We start from the raw sequence: 27,034 nt of genomic DNA on the forward strand, positions 1-27,034 counted from the left end.
CACAGACTCGACAAATTCTACAGAGCTCAAGTCACTTCGAACCTTTACAGTTATTGATCTAAAGGAAATATCAGACACAGTAAGATAGTAATTAATTACTTTTTACATTTTGAAACAACTTAGACCATTGTATACCAACACTCTGCTTTACCTGGCTGCTATATACCAAAATTTCACAAACACATACATAATTTACATACAAAGTCGGAATTGAGGTATATGATCTATGAAATAAAAATAACAGCATAGTGTGAGTTGACAGTTGCTAATATGTCTAAGAGTTGTTCTGCACAAAAATGGTTGGCTGATGATGTTGTCTCTTTTTTTAAAAGCATGGCATAATGTATACTCTTATGCTCTGGAATTGCAATTTCTTAAATACTATATATATTAGATGAAATGTCATATCACCAGTAGAATGACTTCATAATGCTATTCAGTTGTCTGCTCAAACAAAGCAAACCTAAAGGCATCCTTAAATATCTAGTTTGGCTTGCAGATTGTTTTGAATTGTAAAAACATATTTAATTCATATTAGGATGTTAAGGGAGTGCTCCTGTTCTCCGTTTGCTCTATACAATTCACATAATGAGCATGGCTACAGCTTTGACAGAAAACATTCGGCCAAACAGAAACTTCAACCAAACCATTTGCAAAAAGTGGTTTTGATGTTTTTGTCAAAGAGCTCTTACATTCCAAAAATATCCTGCCATCAAGATCGAGGCTGTAATTTGTGATTACCGGGTGTATCTCACTTAGTGAGATAGAAAGGAAAAACACAATAATTTCGTCACATAAATCTGGAGATGAATGACTCAAAGACGGCGAACAGTTCAACTCAGTAATATCTGACCAGTTTCTTGATATTTCATACAGGATTTATTTGGAAAAATATTAAGGTGATTTTTTTTTCATGGGCAACGGTCATAAAAACAATTCCTGTAAATTTTGACAGCATGTTTAAATACATTTACATTAGAAAACAGTCACATCGACCCGAAGTGCCTTATTTACAATAGACAAATTTGCAAAATGAAAGAGATTTTAAATTACATCAAACTTCAAACACACGGGAAAAGAAACCACAAACACGCTGATCACAAATAACGCTTAAATAAAAGAAATACAAGCTTTCAAAAAAAACAAATCAGTCACAAACATAATTGATGGCAGTGTTTTTCCTCTTCTGATCTATGTAATGATCAGAGAACTTCCAGATACACACTGCAGTCAGTGCATATGCATACACAGTATCCGATTCAATTGTGTGTTAAATACATTAAAAATACAACCCATCATAGTGCAATGAGGTAAAACCGTCCCTACAGGAAGTGCAGCAGTCCATTTGGCACGTTCCTGGGAAACAAACTTTGAGAGTCCGAGCCAGTATGGCCCAACGTCCTTTCCTGCAGTCACTGTGTTTACTTCAGTTGAGAACCAGCTCATTCTGAATATCACCTTCAACATAAGTTTCACAGCAGCAGTCACATGAAGGAAACATTCCCTCTGGTTTGAGCAGCATTACTGGAGTAAAACCTCCTGTAGAACGAGACGAGCTACAGCTCCATTGTGGTGTTACACCTGGAACAAGAATAGCATAAATTTAGCGTTCAGAAATCTAGATTTGCAGACTAAATTCTCATGACTGCAAGTAGGGCTGTGCAAAAAATCGAATGCGATTTTAATGCTCATCTCATCAGTAAAGCCGGTTCTGTGATTAGTAGTAAATCTCCAGCACGTGCTTTCAGATGGAGCAGCATTTACTACACAGAGCTGTATATCACCGACAAGCTACGCAAAATCGCATTCATAATCGGCAATGAATCGCCTGCGATTTTGAATGCGATTTTGCGTAGCTTGTCGGTGATATACAGCTCTGTGTAGTAAATGCCGCTCCATCTGAAAGCACGTGCTGGAGATTTACTACTAATCACAGAACCGGCTTTACTGATGAGATGAGCATGAAAATCGCATTCGATATTTTGCACAGCCCTAACTGCAAGCAAAAGGAAGGTTCTCGGCTTACCTCGGTTGCAATAATACATTCATCCTTCTCCTCTGATAAAACAAAGACTGACTGGTACTTTGTGTCTTTGCACAATGATTCTGTATGTTTCCTCTCTGAAGAATCGCTGAAAATAAAAAGAAGCAACGTTAGCACTGCCGTAACAACACCCAACGGCCATCTTTAGTAACCGAAATCCACACACAATAATATTTACCTTTTTAAATGATGCCTGTGTTTCTCCTCTGAGTCGGAATCGAGAGCCTCGCATTTTGTTTCTTCGCTCTTCTCAGAGTCCTCTTTTCCCAAGTCCTCCTGCTTCAGCTCATGAACAAGATTGTAATCCACTAGCGAGTAACGAGATTTGAATCCGTTTTTTTCCCCGCCTGCGGCATCGCTCTGAAAGTCCACTTTCTTGTTGATGTTCTTCACTTGCGTGGATCCGATGACGCTTACGGACAAGTCCTTGTCTCGGCTGCAGTTATTGGTCAGGTTATTCATGGTCTCGATTTCGCTATGGCTATCGATCTGCTGGCTCCTCTGCTGCAGCTTAAGACGGATGTAGACGACCAAGATGGCGCTGCCGATCAGGACTAAAAGCACTAATATAATCCCAGCACAAACCGCCATCCAAGGAAAGGCACCATCGTCCTCATCATAAGAGTATCTTTTGTCGGCTCCCTCAACGGCTTGTCCCCGTGGGTTCTCTGGGAGCAAGAACTGACAGTTACGTCCTCCGTAACCCGGGATGCAAGCGCACACATAGCGGCCGTCCCTCTCGTGACAAGTGGCACCGTTGTGACATGGGTTGTGGACGCACTGGTTGACCGCAGAGGTGCAGTTCTTCCCGGTGTATCCAGGCGGGCAGGTGCAGGTGTAGTCGTTGAGTGCGTCTTGGCACGTGCCTCCGTTCTGGCAGGGATAGTTGGCACACTCGTCAATGTTGTCTTCACAGTGCGTTCCAGTGAAACCCTCAGGACACTGACAAAGATAGGAGTCCACGAGATCTAGACATTGAGCCCCTGGAGAAGAAGAAGTAAGACAAAAAGCATGAGACAACTGATTCAAACAACCCACAGTCAGCATTTGAGGCGTTACAATGGGAGCATTCAAAGTACCGTTTGAGCAAGGGTTGGAGCTGCAGTGATCAATCTTCTTTTCACAGCTGAACCCAGCGTAGCTCGTCGGGCACTGACAGAAGTATCCTCCTTCGGGGTTGTCAGCGCAGCGTCCACCGTTGAAGCAGGGGCCGTCGGCGCAAGTCGTGGCACTCAGCTCGCAGTTTCTTCCATAGAAACCAGGAGGACACGTGCAGCTGTAGGTGTTTTCAAGATCCTTTGAAAGCCAAGGAAGGATTGAAAAGAAGTTAGGAAACTGAACAAAACTCAAGTCATAAACAGAGAATGAAATATATCTACTGCAACTCACAGTGCAACTGCCTCCATTTCTGCACGGGCTGCCAGAGCATTCGTTGACCTCAATCTCACAGCTGTCCCCAGTGAAGCCAGGTCTGCATGAGCAGGTGTAGCTTCCCTGGCCAGTGTTGGTGCAAGTGGCCCCATTCTGGCAGGGTTTGTGATGTGTGCAGTAATTGAGATCTGCAACACAAAATAAAACATGTAGGTTAGTCTTCTGCTGCGTCTAGTGTCAATGGACAACTCTAACAACTTGATCAGCTACTTAGTTTACGGTGTCAAAGGCTCACCTTGGTTACAGAAGAGGCCTCCCCAACCCTCTTGGCAGCTGCATTGCCATGGCTGTTGGCAGGTGCCATGCAAGCAGCCCGGATAGCGGATGCAGTCATCACAGTACTTCCCACTAAATCCCACTCTGCATCTAAAAACATCACAGAGGAACTGTTAGTATGTTGTTAACTTCCGTTGCGATGAAAAGTGAGTGTTAAACACAGAGGAACTGAAAATCTTCATTAAACTTACTTGCATTCACCAGGTTTGTCGCAAAAGCCATGGTCTTCATCACATCCCGAAAGACAGATTGCTGTAAAAAGAAATATGTATTTATCAATACCAGCTCATTTCTGACACCATTACTATTCTAGTACAGTCACAGCCCCGTGTGTTTACCAAGCTGCTCACCCGTACTTCAAGGATAACAAAAAAACAATTTTTCTTTTCACTACCATTGGAATGACACTCTGGTTAACACAGTTGCACTCATACAAAAGCTTTCCAAACAAAAGCTCCCTTTTTCCCCTAACTGTGGGTCAGAAGTCCCCTTTTTCACTTTGTTCATCCAACCCCCCCCCATAACGACCCAGAGTCGGCGCAGATAAGGGTGGACAGCTGGTGTACATGGTGCCAGTGCAGGACAGCTGCTCTATTGTCTTCCTTCACTCTGCAGCTGCCCCCTTCCAACAATACCTCACCGCTCTGAGCCAATCAGCGCCGAGCGCACTGCCAAGTAACCAATCAGGCGTCACATTTAATCTATGGCACGCGTGCCATTATTTGGCCAACGTCCCTCATTTAAATCACACAAACGCCTGTTGCAACCATAGCGACGAAGTTTGTTGTTGTTGTTTTTCTCGCGAAATACCGAAACATGCGCACTAACAATTTTCAAATACAGGCAAAATAATGCTGTATATCCTTTGTAAGTTACTTACATTCTGTGCAGTACTGTCCTTTCCATCCGGAGTTGCAGATAATTTCTCCGCGCTCTCCGCAGGTGAAGTGGCCGAAAGTGTCGTCGCGGGGACGGCAGAAGACCGAGCAGCCCTCGCCGTAGTAATGCTCATCACAAACGAATCTGTAGGAGTACTTCAGCTCTGTCCTCCCACCAACCTGTAGATCCTGGGACCATTCCGCGCCCACTGTTAGGTGCCTCTGGGTGGTCATACGACTGATCAGACGCTCTGGGTTTTCTGTGGACGGTTTAATTTCAGCGTTATCTCGTTGCTGCATAGCGATGACTTAAAACGTTCTTCCCCATTCAATGCATTTCTCCTTACCTGTCGACAGATCGTCGTTGGAATCGGTGTGCAACGCTTCGATAATCAGCGAAAAAGTTCCCTGAAACATAAAAAGGACGTGTTAATATGAATGAAATCGAGCAGCAGAAGCGCATTCCTCCACACCTCCCCGCTGTTTTACATATAACGGGAGATGTGAGTGGCTTGAGGTGTGATCGCACTGGGGATTCAAGCCTCATTTCTCCGATTTCACACTTACTTATTGCAGTAAAATGAAAGGTTTCGGAATTTCACACTGAGCTGACAATTCTATTCCAACCCAGGGGATGTGACTTCTCCCACATCTCCAACACCACTAAAACATCTAAATACCCACATCCTGAGCCCTTATGAGTCACTATTGTGGGTTTTTATATGTTAAACATGCTATAAACCACGGTAAAACCTACACATGCATCCAAATATAAAGTATAATGTATAAAAGTAAAACACTAGCTACTCACCGGCCATGTGAATCCAAATGAGAACTGGATGGGGTTGGTGAACGAGCTGTCAGGATAGCTCTCGGGAACTTGGAAGGAGTTTGATCCGAGCACTGGTGTAACTGCGCCACCGTAGGTGCATGGAGGATCTGGAGATACATTGGCTTGGTAGTGTTTCAGGCAAATCCTAAAAAAGGTTCTGCATTCACACTGCTGAGCCTCTGGCGCGGATCCTGTACAGCAGTTTGCGTTGCCTGTCACCCCTTTCTTGTTCAGAAACTCCTGCAACTTTAACTCGAAAACCCCAGAACAAAACCCCTGGAAAGAAATTGAACTTGGATTAATTACTAAACGTTGCCATCATAAGGCAGACATCTATTGTGAGATCATTGCTCACATACATTAAAACAGACGCTGACTTTAATTACCTGGCTTATCATGACACAAAGCAACGCAGCTATCATGAGTCGTCCCATGGTGGAGAGGATCTGAACTATGTTGTTAAGCTTCCACGGGCCAGGCAATTGTATGAGACTGTGTCTCAGTAAATCATTGAGACTCGAAGTTCTCCACTCAGTGGAAGGCAGCTCTGGTATCTGATGCTCTGTTGTTTTCACTTTATCTGCTCGTGCAAGCCCATCAAAGAAACAAAATCAAGCAATTAAATCCCAAATACGAATATAAAGAGGAAACCCCGATGCGCAAAAGGGGGACGAACAGGAAATTCCCTCAGAAGACGATTACTCCAAGGTGTCAAAAGTTTGCAGTCCACTTGCGGATTGTTTAGGAAGCCGGAAAAAATGCAGCAAACCCAGGCGCACGGTTATCTACGCGTGTATCGCTTATTTTCAAATGGCGTGGAGATGATCCAAACTACTGATCCCAACTTTCCTCCCGTACTCTTGTTTCCATGTGAGAGAGACTGACTGGATTCTGCGTGTTTAATGTCCCAGTCCTCCTGCAGCCGGTTTTATACAGGCAGCGCCTGCTAGGGTAATGAGATGCAAATGAGCTACTCCCCAATCTGGCTCTGGTTGTCACAAAGGGACACTTTTCAATCTACACCACCCCCAACCCTTCAAGAAAGAAAGAAATCGGCAAATGGTCACTGAGCTGTAAAATGTGCAACTCTTTGCCACTGGGAGTGAGTGGAGAGAGAGAGAGAAAAAAAAAATCCAATTTACATACAGGAAAATAAGCAACCTCGAGAATCCTGTACATCCCACTCTGACATTAAACCACAAATTGCATCACACATTGCAGGAATGTCGCGTTCCTGATAACGGGACAAAAGTACAGTATTTTTCCCCCTGGGCTTTTCATTGCAGCATGACTACACAATGCAACCTGGATTTGTCTGTTGTCATACAGTCATTAAAACGTGCAGCTTACATCTGAGGGGGGTTTTGGGGAGCTAACTTTTTTTCTGTTTTTGGATTAATTTATTTTGACTAAATTAGTTGTTAAAAGTCATTGTATAATGTTTACACAAACATATTTGCGCTTTTAAAATGTTTGTTACTGTAAATGCTAATAATAAAAATAGGAGGCCACATGAAATATTGTAAACAAAGTAAATAACAAGAAGCAAAATAGAATAACAAACAATCATTCTTTTCATTCACTATTTTAGTTAACCGCCTCGTGATTGTGTGTGTGTGTGTGTGTGTGTGTGTGTGTGTGTGTGTGTGTGTGTGTGTGTGTGTGTGTGTGTGTGTGTGTGTGTGTGTGTGTGTGTGTGTGTGTGTGTGTGTGTGTGTGTGTGTGTGTGTGTGTGTGTGTGTATTCCTAAAGTAAATAAATAAGATCTGCTACTAAAACATTTTAGAATATTTTACAGTAAAATTTTATTCAATCTTTAAAAATAATATAAATAAATATAAGTAATAACATATTTCCAATTTTGGTAAGGTAAATTGCAATTATTGTTCACTAACAATTGTATAAGTGTGAACTAAGTCGAAGCAGGCCAAAAAATGCTGGCGCCTCACATAATTAGGTCATGTAAAGCGAACATGCATATCCTTATGAACCTTCTTTGGGTTTTTAAAACACTTCATTTCAGTGGTTTGAGTTTTGGTGACTCTGTAAATTCTCTAAGCTGGATTGTAAACGCTGAACTGGTGTGTGTCGTTCGCCTGCTCAGCTGTATGGTAATTCTCACAGCACCTGCTCCCCTCACAATGTCGCGGGGAGAAAGAGCTCCCCTCTCTACACGTCATCCCTGACAAAAGTACCTAGCAGCTTCTGTTGTTTTGGTGTTTTATCAATTATTTTGCGTTTAATTTGACGAGAAAGTTTCCGATGTTTTCTTTTATTCTTTCATATTGTTAAATGAAACTCTTTTCGCTCTGTCTCGCGAGCGTTTGTTTGTGTGGATGTGCGAGGGTGGTCTTCATTAGCGCGTTAATTAAAAGCGCTCCAGAGGAACGCGACAACGGTGCATCAGTGACACAGTTACGCGCATGAAAGTTGTTTAGAAAGTAATTCACTCCTAGTTTAAGTATACATAAATACTTTTTTTTATCGAATGCGTTTCCTGAACAAAACATGGAGTTGCAATGCGATGCAATGCGACAGGTGTCATAGCAACACACTCCGGAGTTAGTTATTGAACCGCTGGCCATAAATAAGAGCATCACACTTTCACCCATAGTTCTTTAGCCTGACGTTGCACACATTTCCCGATTACCCCAGCAAAGCATCACTGAAAAGCATGTTGAAAAGCCTCAGATTTATGCCCACTTCGTTTATTCTTTTCGAGCATAATTTATGCCACGCGATTCTGTCCTGGTTAAATCAAGCAGAAAGCTCCTTTCTCGCATGCCTCCTCTTTTCTGAAGGTGGACTATGGGGAGACTGTTTAACTTAAGTGTTTCTATAGGGGGCTGTTGTACTTTAACTTATTATTATATATATATTTATTTTTATATATATATTATATTTTTTATTATATTTATTTACATTGTTATTTATATTATGCAGGTATGATTCATAGCATAAATAATTTAAATGTGGAGGAAAAAAATCTAAACTTAAATGCATAGTTTTTATCACAGCTAAATTGACAAAAAATAACAATAATAATAATCCCATATCAGATTGTGAAATTGTACAAACAGGGATTGACCTACTGTACTAAAATACCTGCAGCCTTATAAGTTTTAAATCCTTATTCTAAATTTAATTCTAATAATTTAATTCTAATTCTAATAAATATTCTGTAAGACTATGCTATGTTGGTGTTATATCATTGCAGCCTAACAACATACGGGTAGCGATACAGTGCACAACAATAAACCATTACATAATAAACTAATAAGCAGAATAACATAAAACTTCATGACTACATTTCTTTATTTACTAACACAGTTCTCATATTTAAATTAAATGCATTTCTTAAATATTTTTTATTTATTTATTTTTGCAGATTTGTTATCGAGTAGAGTAATAAAACATAAATTATTTCTAATATATGTTTCAGCTGTGGTCTTCTTTTTCATTTACAATCATTATAAAGGAATACGCTGATTGGCTGCTGAGAACCTCGCGCCGGAACAGGAAGTGAGCGCAACATTGTAAACATCAGCGGTTTCGGCTACTGTAGCAGCCGTGCTGCTTGGAGCGAGAGAGCGCTTAAACGCTCACTAACTCGAGTATTCTAGTTAAACTATGCGTGACATCCCACCCATCAAGTAGTGAGTCGGTTTTTGCTTCTTTAGCAGCACTGGGTTTAATAAGTGTGACATTAAGTGATAAAGGACTGTAGTGTTCCATATTTTTACTGACAGCGTCGCAGCAGCAGTCAAATTCCCAGCAAGTGATCAAAGTGAAGGTTTTTTGAACATGTTCATTCATATTACTTTAATTATGCTAATGAGTGAGAAAAAATGCATGTACAAGATGATTATTTGATAACTATTTACAGCTTAAACACTGCATTTTAATTTTGGGGACATGGGACATAACAGTAATATAAAATGTATTTATATATTGGCAAATCTAGCATTACCTTAAATGTATGAATGATTAGAGATTACAGGATGGTTTCAGGATGGATTCTGATTTTTATATGGTATAACTTGTCTGGTCAGACCATGTTGATAAATTAAGCATATCGTAAATGACCTTATTAAAATTATTTAAAAAACGTGTAAAACTAAAGTAAAAAATGTTATGATGTCTTGACAGTGTAAAGTAAACCATACATTTAATACATTTACTTTAGATGAAAGTTTACCATATGAACTTATGAAGTCTTTTTATCTGAGAATCTGAGCAAAATTGAGTTTACGCTTAAAACAAGAACACATACAGGTGCATCTCAATAAATTAGAATGTCGTGGAAAATGTCACTGTAGTATGAAAATTACTTTTCTGTGTAAGTAATTATTATTGAACTATTCAAGCCTCAAGTTTTTATTTATTTATTTATTTTTATGAAAATTCAGAATAGAGATCTGTTGGAAGTCTGTTGAAGAGTAGCTAGCTAATACAAGACATTTATATTTAGTGACCATACTGATTTATTGCTTAAAATTCCTTACTTCTTCTTAAAAGGGTCTTTAAAAAGTCTTAAATTTACCTTCATTAAAACCTTCAGAAGCCCTGAGTAAAAGTAGCGACACAGCTGTGAAATCCGTTTTCTGCATGGACGTAGTGATAATGTAGTAATGTTTCTTTAAAAATTAAATTGCATATTTTCTAAAGTTTTATATTTCTAAAGTTTGATGTATATTTTAATTTATATACATTATTGACTTGACAGGTGCATTGAGAATTTAGAATGTCATAATTTTGATATAGAGAAAATGGTGAATTTCCATTCATGCATGCACTTTATGTTTGATTTTAGGTGCATGAACTTGCAGATGAGCTTTCACACAGCTGAAGATGGGTGTGAAGGGCTTACAGTACTTTATGGAGGCATGTTGCCCAGACACTTGTGTGCCAGTGGACCTGAAACAGATGGCAGTCGATTATGTCAAAGCCCATCCGGACAGTACTGCCACAGTAGTAGTGGATGGAATGGCCTGTTTAAGATACTGGTATCGCTGTCAAGCCTGGGTCCATGGCGGTCAGTGGCAAGAGTATATGCATATTCTTCAAGAGTTCCTGGATGCGTTCACAGCTGCAGACATACGTTTAGTCTTTTTCTTTGACGGAACGGTTGAGGAACAAAAGCGGGCAGAGTGGGTGAAGAGGCGGCTGAGAGTCAACCAAGACATCGCGAGAATATTTCAGCACATTAAGACTCACGGTCAGCAGCCGAACAGCAGAGACCTTTTCTGCCTTCCCTCCGGACTCGCAACCTTCTCCAGATTTGCCCTCAAAAGCCTCGGCCAGGAATCACGGTGCTCTGTTCGCGAAGGAGATTATGAGATTTCCGACTACGCTTTGTCTCACAACTGCATGGGCATCCTTGGTCAAGATACAGACTTTGTTATCTACAACACAGTTCCATACCTGTCCATCAATAAACTCAATTTAAACAACATGACAACAGTGCTGTTCTCCAGAGAGCGGTTATGCCATGTTTTGAAGCTTCATATGACTGACCTCCCTCTCTTGGCCTGTCTGTTGGGCAATGACGTCGTGCCTGAGCAGCAAATGGAGCGTCTCCGCAACAGTGCTTTGGCGTCATACCGAATGAAACACAAGCAATTTCAGGGAGACAAGGTCTATGCTGTTGCAGACTTCATTAGCGTTCATCATCCCAGCAGTGAGGGAACATTTGGAGTTTCCTCCCTTTCGTTAGTTGAAGCAGAGAAAGAAGCTTTAGAAAAAGGCATACGCTTGTATTTACTTACAGGACAAATGTCCCCTTGGTTAGAAAGCAGCCGTGCCTTTCCTGAGTCTGTGTGTTTGATGGGCAATTATGTACCTGGTGACATATTACAGGTAAAAAGGAAAAATGCACAGGACACATTTAAAAATATGGGATTTAAAATACACCATATGGTTATGGTTTATTAACATTTAGAAGTTTGCTGATAATGTAATTTGTCTTTTAAAATATAGTAATAAAATGAGAGAAAATGCAAAAAGGAAACATTTTCACTCAGACTTTTGGACCCCACTGTATTTAACAAAAGCATCAGACCCACCAGGAGTAACATGGCTTTGTTTGTACTCTTACTAAGTGGTTCCATGTTTCAGGCAGCAATGGAAAAGCACACACAGGCAGAGTGTTTCCTGGTCTATAATGTGTTACATGATGGGGTCGTGGAGTGCAGTAACACGTTGGAAGATGAGGATGAGGTGGAGTTACCCCCGCAGGCCATACATTTAAAAATATGGGATTTAAAATATACCATATGGTTATGGTTTATTAACATTTAGAAGTTTGCTGATAATGTAATTTGTCTTTTAAAACATAGTAATAAAATGAGAGAAAATGCAAAAAGGAAACATTTTCACTCAGACTTTTGGACCCCACTGTATTTAACAAAAGCATCAGACCCACCAGAAGTAACATGGCTTTGTTTGTACTCTTACTAAGTGGTTCCATGTTTCAGGCAGCAATGGAAAAGCACACACAGGCAGAGTGTTTCCTGGTCTATAATGTGTTACATGATGGGGTCGTGGAGTGCAGTAACACGTTGGAAGATGAGGATGAGGTGGAGTTACCCCCGCAGGCCATCTTATATCTTCCTGTCCGAGAACGCATCTATGGCCTTTTACTGCCAGTGCAGCCAGGTGTGTTTCGTTTCTGTATTTACTTAGAGTTTATGGAAAAAATAATGTTTTATGATGCATTTCTATTATGTTGTAACTTGTTTGCAACTGATGCAACTTGTTTGCATTACAATCTAATGTCGATTTCTCCAGTATAAATAAAGTAGTCTGCAAAAAAGCATTACAAATATTTCCCAGCAGTGTTTGCTGTTGTTAAATAAACTCATTAATTGAAATAAAGATGAGATCAAATGTAAATATTAGATAAAAGTTTTTCATGGAAATTAGAAATCCTGCTTTGGCATCTAACTGAAATATAATATGTTTAAGTTGAAATACTAAAATTACTTAAACTGAATAAAAAGACAATAAAAAAAAAAAAGACACGATTTAAAAAAACATAAAGTAAACTTAAAATGAAAAAATAAGACTGGTTCCCGCGGTCATGGAAAAATCTGAGGGAATATTTTAAAACTGTTTTCTGAGCTTGACATAATTAGTCAACTCTTTAGAAGTCATGGAAATGTCCATGTTCATTAAAAGTTGTTCTAATTACGTTTGACTACAAAATTTTTCATTGGCTAGAAACTGCTTAAAAATTTTACATTTTTTATAATTATGCATTGGTCAAAAGATGTAGTTAGGTGAAATGTGATGTATTGTTGTCAAGTGAATTTTTTGAAGAAATCTAGACTGCGAGATTGAAGTTTTCATAAAGTGATCTTTGGATAAAATTATTATTTTAATTTAAATATTATTTGTATATTTCCTTAACGTAGGCATTCTGTTGAGGTATAGAAATATAGGCTGTCCTCTTACTGTGCTGTTAACAGAAAATAAATTGCTCTGTAGTATTCTGGGAATTGTCTTGTTTCTGTCCAATATTTGTGGTGTGGGCAAATATGTGGTGAACGTGCTGTTGAAAAGAAGGGCCAGACCGAAGGGGACAAAACATATCATATTTCAAACAGTCGAGACTACACTGTAATTTTGGAAAGGCTGTGTCAGTCAAATTATTTCATAACATACAAGCCTATTGCACAAATGCCCTTTCTGTGCTGCTTTTAAGGCATTGTTTTGCATTGTTACCCTCAATTTATATTAACTTCTCTCTCTTTTATAGATTGTTCTGGTCACACTGTGTCAGTCAAAGAATGGTTCGCCTTTCCAGGAAATCCACTTAAGGAGCCAAACAGAGTCACTCCAAAACCCCTCAACCATCTAAGTATATAATTCAGTAGTTATGTTCTACATATTTGCTCGTCGTTAGGAAGTACCTCACTTGGAGTTTCTCATGTGCTAAGCATTACACACTACCTCATTTGATGCTTCTAAAGGCTGGAATACACTACACAACTTTTACCCTGATTTGCAGTCTGGATGAGTTTTTGAGCAGTTTGTGGCCAGTCAGAGTTTACATATTTCACAGAAAATCATGTAGTATTTGAAGGGCACAGGCTATGACTTTTTTAGCTTCATATAATGATTCCATCCAGATGGAAGATATCAGACATATTTGATATTTTGAGCTGTTTTTAAAACGCATATTGTTTTGATTTGTCATGCATCTCCTAACAACAAGGCATTAGTTTCTGCATTAGTTTATTGTGTTCGGAACAACTTGAAAGTCTAGTCCTCAGTCATTTACTGTATGATGCCCAGATTTTCCACTATAACCTCTAAATACGTAATCCTGTGATAATCTCAAGAAATCGATGTTCTGTTTTTAAGTGTAAATAATTCTCTTTGCTCTTTTGCATTTCCTCGTATCAGTGATTACATGACACAGATGCTTAGTGATAAAAAGAAAAAGGCCATTTGGTTTGATCACTGCATTTTGCTGCATTGCAGATTTCATCACTGCATTACCGAGCATCCAACATGAGAATATTAGGGAATTTTGAAATATATTTCTGAGCTTGCAAAAGATGGAGAAGTGAATATATAGTTATTCTCAGCTAATATTTCATTAGCTACATTTGTGAGTGCAGTCTCCATACACGATTTTTAAAAACCATTGTTCAGTAACCACAAATGATTGTAAAAAACATAGCCAAAATAAATGGGAAGGCTTTTATTAGAACTGTTCAGTTATCTAATCTTTAAAGGGAGAGTTCATCAAAAAATGAACATTCACTGTTGATTTACTCACCCTCGGGCCGTTGAGGAGTAGGTGACTTTTTTTTTCAGTGATTACATGACACAGATGCTTAGTGATAAAAAGAAAAAGGCCATTTGGTTTGATCACTGCATTTTGCTGCATTGCAAATTTCATCACTGCATTACCGAGCATCCAAAATGAGAATATTAGGGAATTTTGAAATATATTTCTGAGCTTGCAAAAGACGGAGAAGTGAATATATAGTTATTCTCAGCTAATATTTCATTAGCTACATTTGTGAGTGCAGTCTCCATACACAATTTTTAAAAACCATTGTTCAGTAACCACAAATGATTGTAAAAAACATAGCCAAAATAAATGGGAAGGCTTTTATTAGAACTGTTCAGTTATCTAATCTTTAAAGGGAGAGTTCATCAAAAAATGAACATTCACTGTTGATTTACTCACCCTCGGGCCGTTGAGGAGTAGGTGACTTTTTTTTTCTTGAGTAGAACAGTAAGGAAGATTTTTAGCTGAAACCGTGGTCCTTGGTGATTCATAAAATGCAAGACAACGGCTGCCTGTCTTTGAGAATAAAAATAAAAAAGCATATCAGGGAACACAAAATTAATACCCATGGCTCCTGACGATACGTTTATGTCTTAAGATGTGAAACGATCGTTCTGTGCAAAAAAACGGAACATTATTACCTGTAATCCAGAGCCTCAGACAATCAGGGTAGTCCGATTCTTCTCCACGAATCGGTTCTTTCGGACAGTTTGTTTCAATGTACTATTTCAATTCACTAGTTTGTTTATGTAATGAAATGCATAAACAAAACCATAAAAACGTTCATTTCACCCCTTCATTCAAGTGCATTCAAGTGGTTGAACTAGTTCACCAAAACGAACCGGTTCAAAAGAATGATTCGTTCGTGAACCGCACATCACTCTAGACCGTTTGCCTGAGGCTCTGGATTACAGGTAATAATGTTGTAAATGATGTTCAGTTTCTTGCACAGACTGATCGTTTCGTTTCGCAAGACCTCAGTATATCGTCAGGAGCCACGGGTATTAAAGGGTTAGTTCACCCAAAAATGAAAATTAGCCTGTGTTTTACTCGCCTTCAAAGCATCCTAGGTGTATGTGACTTTCTTCTTTCAGACGAATCCAATCGGAGTTATATAAAATCACGAATTAGAAGAACAAAACGAGGATTTGTAAAGTAAAATGTCGGAGGATTTCGATATAAGCCAAGAGGAGACTGGTTTTCCTTTTCTAAAATAAGGAAACTTTGCTTCCTTTGCTCCTGCATTTCTCAGAGGCTCGCGCACGACGCATACGTCTTACGTCATCTGCCTGAACGTCTTCCGCGTACCACAGTCAGCGGAAGTGAGAAAAAAGTGTTTACTACGTTTGAAATATGGATATTTATGCATGGATTTGCTACAGGAGGCCTTTATTCACCACCCCCCCACCCCGGAGCTGTGTGAGGCACGTTTTATTACGGATGCGCGCACTATATTTCACGTCTTCTGAACTGTTGACAACCAACACCCGCTTACCCCCATTGAAAGGCTTGGAGGGGCCAGGACAATTTTTAATATAACTCAGATTGGATTCGTCTGAAAGAAGAAAGTCACATACACCTAGGATGCTTTGAGGGCGAGTAAAACACAGGCTAAATTTCATTTTTGGGTGAACTAACCCTTTAATTTTGTGTTTCTTGATATGCTTTTTTTTATTTAAAAAAACCACTAGCTGCTGACTTGCATTTTATAAATCACCAAGGACCACGGTTTCAGCTAAAAATCTTCTTTACTCTTCTACTTAAGAAAAAGTCATCTACATCTTGGATGACCTGAGGGTGAGTAAATTAACAGCAAATTTTCATTTTTGGGTGAACCATTCCATTAATTCACTCTCATACACGCCAACCCCCACAAGTTAAACTTGTGGTTTTCATTAATCAACAGAAGGGCCCCCTGATCTGATGGCTCTGTGGTTTAGGACGGACCCAGAAGTGAAAGCAGTCCAAGCATCAACACTCCTGGATGTTTTTGACCTGTATGAGTTTACTGAAGAGCTGAAGCACTTTGACAGCCCTTTGATTGCTGTGATTTGTCTTGTAACCTACATCACCGTTCAGGTGTGTTTAACTTTTCATCATTGATGCCACAGACCACTGAGGTTTTCGCTTGAATGTAAACAAATGGCTTTGTTGGCCATACCATTCACACCACGTATGCTCTGTTAGCCTTTATTTATTAGTGATGTGGCCTCATTGCATTTCAAAAGAGTTTCAGCTGTGTCTCTTCAACACTGTTTATTGTGTGTAGTCCTTATCAGACAGCTCCGATACCCTTGCATTGTGTACAGATGTGTGTGTGTTGACACTTGATGCTTGTTGTGTATACTTGAGTGTGATTTTCACAGCTTGCTTGTAGAATAAAAACACTGTTTGTTCCTGGATCTAGGCGAGACAGCTTTCCCTGGAAGACGTAGATGCATATCTAAGCCAAGCTGTTTGTGTCAGATTCAAATCCTTCAGAGAAATGCAACAGCTCAGGGTGAGTCTTTCGCGCCGCCTCTGCCTTTCTGAAAGCATTGTTTTTACACTCATATGCTCACCCATTATAACTAGGCTTGGTTTGGAGTCTTTTAGAAAACAACTGTGGTCATGTGTGTTCTTTTGTAACATACCTAAAAAAGGCTATCCGTTTTTGCAGTTGGTCCAAACCTGAGTTTGACTCCACCCACTTTTTTGTGCACTCACTTCCATTTACATTACGTTTATTCGTATAGCAGTCGCTTTTGTCCAAAGTGCCTTAGAAATGAGGAATTCAACACAAAGTGACTCCTAAAGGCAGGGTAGGTGATTTGGTTCAAAAACATTGTGTTATGCTGGTTGAAAGCCTCTTCACATCCATGAATAAAAGAGAAAAAAAATAAATAATAATAAATAAATCATAAGTATGTTCATCATATAAAATGATCATATCTCTTCAAAAGGTCATTATGACTCTTTTTGGATCTTCTAAGATTTAATGGAATAGATTTTCAGTCTACGAACAAAAACTCCTCAGGTTTCATAAAAAATATCTTCAGTTATTCAGAATAACCAAAGTCTTATGGGTTTGGAACAACTTGATGGTGAGTAAATGATGACACAAAATGTTTATGTTTGTGTAAACTATCCATTTAAAATAGCTACATTAGATCAGTGTTGGGGGTAGCGCATTACAAGTAATGTGAGTTACGTAATCAGATTACTTTTTTTAAGTAACTAGTAAAGTAACGCATTACTTTTTAATTTACAAGAAAATATCTGAGTTACTTTTTCAAATAAGTAACGCAAGTTACTTTTTTTCCAATTTATTGATTGACAGCTGTCCTGTCCCCATGTTGAGAGAAATCAGAAGATGTTACTGTAGTTCTAAAATATGAATATGCATTAATTCATCTCACTCACAAAAAAAAAAAACACAGATTCAGTATTCCTCAAAATGAATAAAAATAATGCAACTCAGAATATGACGCAAACCTGCCATAATTAAATGTTAAACAACACAAATATCCTTTATGTATTTAATCCCATTCTATTAACCAATGTCTTTGCTTCTGACCTTCGATGATCCAGTTCAACCGTACTAATAAGCAAAAATCACTCTAGACAAACATCTGTTTGTTTTTTTTTATTGCTGAAGTGTGTTGAAATTTCTTCTGCATTCTACTGTACGGACTTAAATTTACTTTCCCTTCAGCCTGAGGCTTATTCCTTTCAATTTTGGTGTGAAACGGCTTTTATATTTGCCAAAAATATAACTTTTTTATTTTAAAAACAAACAGGCAAGCCCTGTCCAGATTTAAAAAGTAACGCAAAAGTAACGTAATGCATTACTTTACATAAAAAGTAACTAAGTAACGTAATTAGTTACTTTTTTTATGGAGTAACGCAATATTGTAATGCATTACTTTTAAAAGTAACTTTCCCCAACACTGCATTAGATGATAAACACTGTAATCCATGTCAAATCAGCACAACAACATGGAAATGCAATAGATCGAGGCCTTTTACTTGAGAGATGCATCAGATTCTTTTGCTATTTGGAAAAAAATGGGGAAAGAGACTGGAGGGATAATTTCTGGTTGCTTTGCGACATTCCTCTCAAATACTACTCTAATTGTGGTCTGAACCTGAGAGCGATGCTCTGGTGACGGGCTCCGTGTCGTCCCCACCGGCAACCACAGGGCTATTTCAGCTCCCACCCTAATTTAAGCCTCCTATGTGTGCTATTTCAGACACGGCTGCCAAGGGCGGCCTGTGGTTTCGCAGTGCTTGGATTGAGAGCCCTCCCCACAGCACAGATAATGGATGATAGAGGGACAAATCAGAGCCTCTTGGGAGATATCCAGCAAACCACCTCCTAATTTACAGATCCTCCTGTGTCTACGGCCGTCCTTTTTGCGTCTGGTGTGAATCCCTCCAGTCTGTTGTATTCAGATGCTGATGCATATCTCATCCTTGACTTGTGAAACGCCAAGCTGTTGACAATACAAATGAACTATTAAGTTGTATTTATATTTTTACAGATTATATGTTTATTTACTTCTGCTAATGTGGTTCAAGCAAATCATTTCAATCACCCAGACAATGACTTACTCTGTATCTTTTATGCTTTGTAATGAATGTTTATTGTGCACTTGGCCAGAGTATTTATTTATATATGATCCCACGTGTTTATGTTTTGGCTCAAGTGAAGTGATATGCCTGAGTTTATGTTGCCCACAGTATGTGATAGCGTTGAGAGATTGTGTGTTTAGAGGGCGCGCACAGCAACAGGTGTCGGGTTGCTTGCTGACCCAGAGGTGTGTGTGTGCTCAAGGCGTGGCGGCGACAGCCTGCCACTGGCCAGATGAAAGTGTGTAAAGCTCTCCTGTCTCCCATGTGCCATGGGGTGACGGGAGCACCTGTTACACGCGCCATTGTTGTCTCCCATCGGGAGTTACACTGTCACATCTGCCTGAAATGTGAAAAGGGATGAGGTGGGGGGTATTAGGAGGCTGTAAGAGCCAGACAGATGGCAGGAGAGTCTCCAGGGGCTGCCTGATTACCCCCCTCTAATCTGTTTCCCCCTGTGTTGCTTTGTCATAGTAAGGGAATGTAAATGCAAGCTAAGGATGCCACTACGCAGCATCTGTAAAGGATGAATTTAACAATTCTGATTCCACTTTATTATTCCAGTTCAAACATTCGAACATTCTTTTCGTAATTTTGAGGAACAACCCAACTCATATATATTTAAATACAATTTTTGTTTGAAAGAAATTATGCTTTTATTCACCAAGAACGTATTAAATTGATCAAAATACAAGTTACAAGAGAATTTAATTCAAATAATTGCTGTTGTTTTGGATTTTCTATTCATCAAAGAATCCTGACAAAAATGTATCATTGATTCCATAAAAATAGTAAGCCGCATTTAACTGTTTTCAACATTTATAATAAGAAGAAATGTTTCTTGAGTAGCAAAACAATAATGCCTGAAGACTGGAGTAATGATGCTGAAAATTCGGCTTTGCCGTCAGGAATAAATTACATTTGAACATATATTAAAACAGACAACAGTTACTTTAATAATAATATAGTTACTAATAATATTACAGTTTTTACTGTATTTTTGATTAAATAAATGCAGCCTTGAGACTTTTTTTAAAAACATGAGAAAATCTTATCAACCCCAAACTTTTAAAAGGTAGTGTGTGTATATATAGTTCTTTTTTATTATTATTATTTATATAGATAATTTATTACAACAGCAGTACTGAGTGAGGGAGTCATAGACCAACTCAAACTGGTAATGTATGGATTTGAGACTGATTTGTGAGAACCAGTTCTATTCAGAGCCAGATCCGTTTTTATTTTTCAAAAACACTGAAGGCAAATAATTTTCATGGCATTCAGTTCCATTACTGGTTCCTTACCACAAACACACAGTGCGACTCACACAGTTGTCTGATTTAGGAGTCGGTTCTTTTTATTGAGTTAAAAAGATGCACAAATGCACTGTTTTGAGCAGTTCTGAACAAGTCTAACAAGTCCCTCATACATTGAATTAGAATCAGAGCAAGAATCATTCAATTCCATACAATTACAAAACCATAACTAAAACAAATCTTTTGCATTGTGCTTTAGATTCAGCAACAGTACATGAATCACTAGTACAAGCGTTTCAATACAGTGATCCGTTTGCATTGGTGGATGAATGCAGCCATTCAGTATCCATTAACAGAACCAACTCATTCAATTCCAGTATTGAAAAACAGAATGTGTTCTTGGTTCCCAACCCTTTAACTGCAGAAGACTGGTTTCAGACACAGCCCACAATGTTTATTTAGTAAATAAAAAATTGAAAGTTCATTGAAATACCACACAAGCCTAGTCTTGTCATGCGTGAATGTTTACAGTAGTAACATTGAGCAGATGTGCATTAAGGTATGGCACAGGTGCAGAGTCTGAACACAAGGCTGTAGTTTGCCATTAATGTTGAGCTACGTGTCCTCAGGGGGTCCAGCGGTCCTTCAGGCATCTGGCTGGAGCAGCTCTCATTGTTCACTGTTGAAATGCTTGCAGAGCAGCTGCTGTTCTGGTTTGTTGTACCACTCTATACCTTTACAGCAGCAGGGTGGCATCAGCATTGTCCCGAGGCCTATTGACTTCCACGCTGAGCAATTAGCGGCTTTAAAGGTGCTAAGGCTTTTACGTGTCTTTTTAAGTGGTTTAATCAAAGCCGGCCTACTTCATCCCGCTTTCTAAACCTTATGCATAAAAGTGAATGTGATTAAATGCTCTCGTTTCTCTGAAGAGGCATGGTTTTAAGGAGGAAGTCAGGCCTGTGTAAACAGCATAATATTTCAAGTGACGGCCCAGCTCTCAATCTGTGCGCCTGGAAGGCGCGGGCAGTGGGTTGCTGCTGTCACTTCGGCTTTATCTCCAGCCTCCCTTTTGTTTGCTTTAGTCTAAGCTGTGTTTGAGAGCAGAGCAGGTGGCAGGCCAATTTTAAGTTTTGATGTCACAGAAGCTAATCAGACCGTCTCTTATCTCCTTGTGGGTGGGGGTGAGGGACCAGGTGACCAGCGGACAGTTTTGTGGGGGGGTGGGGGACCCTTTGTAAACATCCGCTTAGCCGCACGGCCACTTCAGGTGAGCTCTACAGGGTCACACCCTGCCTTCCTGCAGCCTGAGTTGAAAAACACAATAGGTGTTAAAGGCACAATATGTAAGATTTTTTTATTAAAATATCCAAAAACCACTAGAACAGTGTTATATATTTTGCTGACTTGTGTACTTACATTATCCCAAATGTTTCGAAGAATGTTTAAATCCAGAGAAATAAGCAATTTTAACTAGTGACACGGACCGTGTCCATAGTGTCATTGTGTCGCCTGCCAATGATGTCACAACCCCTAGATTTCCGGTTTTGTTTTGTAGAAAACATGGAAACACCAAAGACGCTTTAATATGTTGTGCGTTTTAATAGACCGGTGACGACCGCACAGAGTAGCATTATAACAGAACTTTCAAACGTTTCTAGTAAACGTTTCCTCGTTTCGCTTCGACGGCTTTCAGCCTCACCCTGCTTCATTCTACTACGTTAATAAATCATTAGCTCATCCATGAACATGATTTCTGCCCGAGTCCCGTCGGATTGCATCGGCTGTGGGGATGAAGACAACAACTCCCATGATTCCACACTCATCAAACTACGCCTTTGCCTCTTTGTTTATTGTGAATACGTGCCCTCTAGGGGCGAAAATTACATATTGTGCCTTTAATGGTATGATGAATTTAAAACCCTACTTTAAAAAAAATCTGTGGTTTAAAGTAACCGTTCGATCACAAATAAACATTCTGTAATCATTAACTTGTGTCATTTCCAACCTGTATGACTTACTTTCGTCAATAAAACGCAAAAGGAGAAGTTTAGGAGAATGTCCCAGCTGCTCTTTTCCATACAACAACAGGAATGTCTGGCGAACACCGCCAAAAAAAAAGCATAATGGATCTGTAAATTTGATCCATTAATATGAATATTTAATGAATTTAGATTTTGTATTTTGTACGCTGAAAATATTCCCCTCTATAAAAATGTTCAAATCTCTTTCGTCCATCTGTTTCAATTGTGGCAAGCTGCGGTTGGTTACGAGAAATGTGCCTACCAATATCGTTTGGTCAAACTCGCTGACAAATATGTGAACGTGAATTAAATTTGTGACCTGCAGCGGAGGTTTTTACTGAATACCTACATTTTGGTTTCATACTCACACAAAGATATCATATTACTTTGGAAGATCTGGAAAATAGCGTTGTAGTTAAAAATAAAGGTCCCTTGTCGATAATGTAGTGATGCATTAAGCACATCTCACACAGAAGTTACATTCAAACCAAGCAGATTTCTGTTGTTCAACACAACAAATTTGCGTGACCAACTTCAACATGACGAAATATGTGCTGGGAACTTTAGCAATTCAAATAATAAACTCACCCTTACTCGAAACTCCCGATCACACTGGTGTCAAGGTTTCTTATACAAAGATATCACATGACTTCGAAAGACATGGAATATAGTTTTTACATTTGTAAGGTGCGGTAGTGTAGCGATAGTGTCACACAGAAGTCACTTTCAAACTAGGCAACTTCCTGCTGGTCAATGCAGATAATTTATGTAACCCACTTAAAAACAATTGAAATCTGCTTGGGGAACATTTTCACCCATACAGGAAACTCCATACCACACAGATTCCAATTGGAATGACTGGATTTGTCTGCAAAATTTTGTTGAGTAACTGTAAATCTGAATACACCTTTACAAATTATTGTGTTTTCTTGCTTTTATTCTTATATCATTCTATAATCCCTCCCCCATGTAGACCCCTGTTGTGGACCCTAGGGCCATCCAGCTCGGCTCTCTCTTTGTTCGGGGTCTGACCTACCTCATCTCAGCCAACAGTGCTTGTGGTTTCCCTTTCCCGATGGGTGAGCTCATGCCGTGGAGGACCTTTGACGGCCTGCTCTTCCATTCAAAGTATCTGCAAGCCCACTCAGGCTGTCCAAAAGAGGAGCTTCTTGAAGGAAATGCAAGTACAGGAAAATGCCGTTGGCCTTGTTTATTCTTGGTATCAACATCTGTCTTGGATGATCCGATCACAAATGAGCAGTTGAGACAGATACATGTCTCAATGTGACTTTTCGAAGCCACGTGTAACTGGCCACACAGGGCCCTTGTTTTAGCAAAATGGTTGATTGACAGGTGAGTGGGCGGTCTTTTACTGTTGTCTGGGATGCATCAGAACGGATTGGGAAACGCAAATGCAATGCCGCATGCGTTTCTGACTCTGATCTCTGAAAGTGGTTTGATTAAGTATAGCTAACTTGACCACTTGTGATTGGATCATCAGAGACTTAATATTACATGTAAACAGGACCAGGCATGATCCGTTTTTTAAAAATATGTTGTGTCATGATGGACTGTGCAGCTCTACCGAAGCCTGTTAACATGCTAAATGAAAATCAGATCATTGTATGGCCCACACATATTTTGTTTACTAGATTTTGTTTAACTTTTGTTTACATGTCTTTGGCTTACTGGAAAACAGTCAGAGAATCTCTTTTGTTTTTGATTGCTGTAATGTTTTTTCCAGAGCCAAGGGACCAAAACATCTAAATAAGTTTTTTGACCCACACATATAAACATGGGTTCGTAATTATAAATGCAGACTTAGACTGTTCTTAGTCATCTCCTGTCTTCATGGAAGTCTCTGGACCGTAAGTCACTATGACCTCTTTTATATTTATAATGGGCCCCAAAAAGTACTTGAACACCTAATAATATCTGAATACATCAAACCAAGTGACATCTGCATTCAAATGTCTTTAATCTCTTCTTTTTTTTTTAAATAAATACCACTAGATATGACATTCATAAATTTTTAAGAGTGTCCTTTTTGGATGACTGTATGGATTTGGTCAATTATAGATAGATACACATCCTTGGTTGAGATTTTGAATACTTCGTTGTATGTGCATTATGCATTTAATGTCTATTTTGTCTGTTGTCTTTTAGCCCTCTTGGATGTCTTTGTTCCTGTCCGTCAGAGAGCTGGTGCTGGAAGCCTGCAGGAGGCGCGGTGTCCCCGTCCACAGCCGACCGCGCAGACTACAGCGCAGAGATGGTGCGGATCACTCAGAATTTCCTTTTCCATTTCATATCCATCACTTTACGTCATATAAATTAATTTTTACATTGTCTGCACTAGTTTTTGAGGAAAATGTGTAATTCTACAAAATAGATTTAAATATAGTCAATTGTAACAGAGCTGAGAGTATTCAGATTGGCCAGAATTATTTCATAAACAAACAGACAGGGGCTGTTGCATTCGCACAAATGTTTGAGTGATGGACGTTTGAATTATTTCGATATCAATAGAGCTTTTCGGAAGCACAGATTCCTTGTAGACCTGGTTGTGACTCAAATGGTGAGATGTCCAGGTTACTTGCAGATAAACAATAGCAAGCAGTCTTCATAACACCCTCCATCTGGTCTGTGACAGTGGAAACAATCTGTTCAGCAGCACACTATTTTAGATCGAGGGGATGCTTTGTCATAAGAATAATTCTGGGTTACTTTTTATAGGTTCCAATCTATATTAAGTAACATAACAAGACAACAAAATTATAATGTGGTAGCTGTTACAAACTCCTTGAGCCCCTTTTGCTTTTTACCGCCATCCAGAGTTTTGTGGTTCTGTCCTAAGATTAAAAGAGACCTTATGGTAAAATTGTCTCCATCTGGTTTCCCTCTTGATGTCGACCAGCTCATGAACTGCTCATGTTGTGTCTTAGAGGCAAATAGGCTGCTTTTTGTCATCAGATATTTTAGTGCAATTATGGCGGAGTGGCCCAGTGCCTATGTTTTGAATCTCAAGATTTATCCTGTTAGATTGATGTTCTTTTGTTTTTGGTCGTCTGGAATTCCAGCTAGTTTATTTTGTCATATGCTGTTCTTAGAGCATCTGTTGTGCACAACATGTTTTCAAGCTTTTTGTAAGAAGTGCTTGTTATCCCTTTCAAAACATGGTATGGGATTTTTCTTCTTCTTCAACAAATGGTAAGTAAAGGGAGATAGTGATTTGAGCCATGTTAGTATTTTATAACAAAAATCATTAAATTATAAAAAAAAATCTGTTTATTAATAGTTAGTAGGGTAGTTGGTTAAGTTTATGTGTGTTCTAGGATTAAGGGATCATAGATATGGTCATGCAGAATAATCCATTAATATGTGCTTTATAAGTACTAATAAACATATGCTTGCTAATAAGCAACTAGTTAATAGTGAGAATTGGTCCTTAAAATGAAGTGTTACAATATTTTACATACAAATTGAAAGAAATGCCACAATAATAACTAGCTAGTTTGAAACCAAATGTTTGGTTACTTAGAAATAATTTTCTTTAATTTCATTATCAATATATTTATATGAACTTTTTCTTTACAATAACTTGAATGGCTCTAAATCGATGACAACTTTTGCATTTCATTATGGAATGTTATTATGAAAATCATTTGGTGACAGGGTTGACTACAAAATATTGGACACAGATCAATATTTTAGGTCATCTGAATAGTTTATTATTTTAATTGCTAAATATAGTCAAAAAGTTCACAAAATCTGAGGGACCATTTTAGAAGGGGATTCAAACATGTGATGCGTGTAATCTAGCTAACTATCTAGTATTGCTTGCAACAAAAAAACATGGCATTTATGTCTCTAATGCTTAAAAAAGTAGTGGAACACCAAAGTCTAAAGAGTGAAAATTCAAAACAGAAACAAAATCCTCTCATCTCTCAATTGCCCTGAAAACCAAAACGAGACTGTTTCTGACAGTTTGTCATTCTTTTCTACTTCCTAAACTTCGCCTCTTTTCCCTGAAATTAATTCACACCAATGTTTTTCTGTCACTAAGAGGATTGTTTTGAATCTCAGATGTCTTTAAGTGTCGATTGCAATATGCTGTTGGGGCTAGACGTATAAAGGTCTGGTTGTAATTTATGTGTGTTTGAGGCAGTAATCATTGCCTCAGTCTTTTGGGGACATGGTGGTGAAGTTCAGGCTTCAGAATTGTACGTTTTAGGTTTCCAGTGATGCTCCACTGCAAATACTAATTGTGAGAGAGTCAAGCCTCCAATTAAAACTGCATTTAAATGCTTTTTTTTTGCCATAGCGAGACCTATGGAGGCTGATGATCTGCTTCGAGAAAGACGACCCCAGCTCCATCACAGCGCACGGCAGGAGTTCAGACAGCAGCCCAGAGCTTCAGCACACTACCAGCAGGGTATACCACAGTACACAAGACAAACAATGGCATAAACAGAATTAAGCATATGAGAAAAGAACAAAGCTTGTATGGTTTGTTTGATATTTTATGTTTTTGATATTAAGAATTCCATTTGGTATTTTTAAAATGTAATAAAAGCATAACGTCTTGCATAGGTTATAGACCAAGACATCCGAAGAGAGGAAGGTATCGCCTCGCACCTCGGTGAGCTCTGTGCTTTCAGCATAACCCAATAATTACCAGTGTGAGCCTGTAAAAACAGATTATGATGCTGGCTTGACAAAGGTCTTATCTATCGATCTATCTATCTATCTATCTATCTATCTATCTATCTATCTGCCCATTCATCCATCCATCCATCCATCCATCCATCCGCCCACTCATCCACCCATCCATCCACCCATCCGCCCATACATCCATCCATCCATCCATCCATCCATC

The 27,034-nt window shown here is 39.0% G+C and overlaps 2 protein-coding genes across 3 annotated transcripts in view; one reads left to right on the forward strand and one right to left on the reverse strand.

Moving 5' to 3' along the window:
• Nucleotides 1–918: 918 nt before the first annotated feature.
• On the reverse strand, nucleotides 919–5,981 carry LOC107660228 (delta-like protein D). Its single transcript, XM_016449497.1, has 11 exons — nucleotides 5,848–5,981; nucleotides 5,441–5,737; nucleotides 4,977–5,037; nucleotides 4,632–4,889; nucleotides 3,943–4,003; nucleotides 3,711–3,841; nucleotides 3,434–3,603; nucleotides 3,124–3,340; nucleotides 2,223–3,027; nucleotides 2,027–2,132; nucleotides 919–1,581 (listed from the first exon to the last, which is right to left on the reverse strand). The coding sequence occupies exons 1-11, from the start codon at nucleotides 5,893–5,895 to the stop codon at nucleotides 1,576–1,578; spliced, it is 2,160 nt and encodes a 719-aa protein (XP_016304983.1). The 5' UTR covers nucleotides 5,896–5,981; the 3' UTR covers nucleotides 919–1,575.
• A 2,997-nt stretch (nucleotides 5,982–8,978) lies between these two features.
• The window catches only part of fam120b (family with sequence similarity 120 member B), a 19,878-nt gene continuing 1,822 nt past the window's right edge, over nucleotides 8,979–27,034 (forward strand). The window contains exons 1-11 of one of the 2 annotated variants that reach the window (XM_016449498.1): nucleotides 8,979–9,117; nucleotides 10,275–11,320; nucleotides 11,579–11,698; nucleotides 12,058–12,118; nucleotides 13,221–13,322; nucleotides 16,174–16,346; nucleotides 16,675–16,767; nucleotides 23,129–23,335; nucleotides 24,322–24,430; nucleotides 26,480–26,590; nucleotides 26,749–26,797. In XM_016449498.1, coding sequence (XP_016304984.1) covers nucleotides 10,313–11,320; nucleotides 11,579–11,698; nucleotides 12,058–12,118; nucleotides 13,221–13,322; nucleotides 16,174–16,346; nucleotides 16,675–16,767; nucleotides 23,129–23,335; nucleotides 24,322–24,430; nucleotides 26,480–26,590; nucleotides 26,749–26,797 — 2,033 coding nt within the window. In that variant the 5' untranslated portion in view covers nucleotides 8,979–9,117; nucleotides 10,275–10,312. Of the gene's footprint in view, nucleotides 9,118–10,274; nucleotides 11,321–11,578; nucleotides 11,699–11,937; nucleotides 12,119–13,220; nucleotides 13,323–16,173; nucleotides 16,347–16,674; nucleotides 16,768–23,128; nucleotides 23,336–24,321; nucleotides 24,431–26,479; nucleotides 26,591–26,748; nucleotides 26,798–27,034 lie in introns of both variants that reach the window. The other variant, XM_016449499.1, reaches the window with a different exon arrangement.

This window comes from Sinocyclocheilus anshuiensis, unplaced genomic scaffold, assembly GCF_001515605.1.
Source record: "Sinocyclocheilus anshuiensis isolate Anshui unplaced genomic scaffold, SAMN03320099.WGS_v1.1 scaffold475, whole genome shotgun sequence".
In the NCBI taxonomy this organism is placed as follows: Eukaryota; Metazoa; Chordata; class Actinopteri; order Cypriniformes; family Cyprinidae; genus Sinocyclocheilus; species Sinocyclocheilus anshuiensis.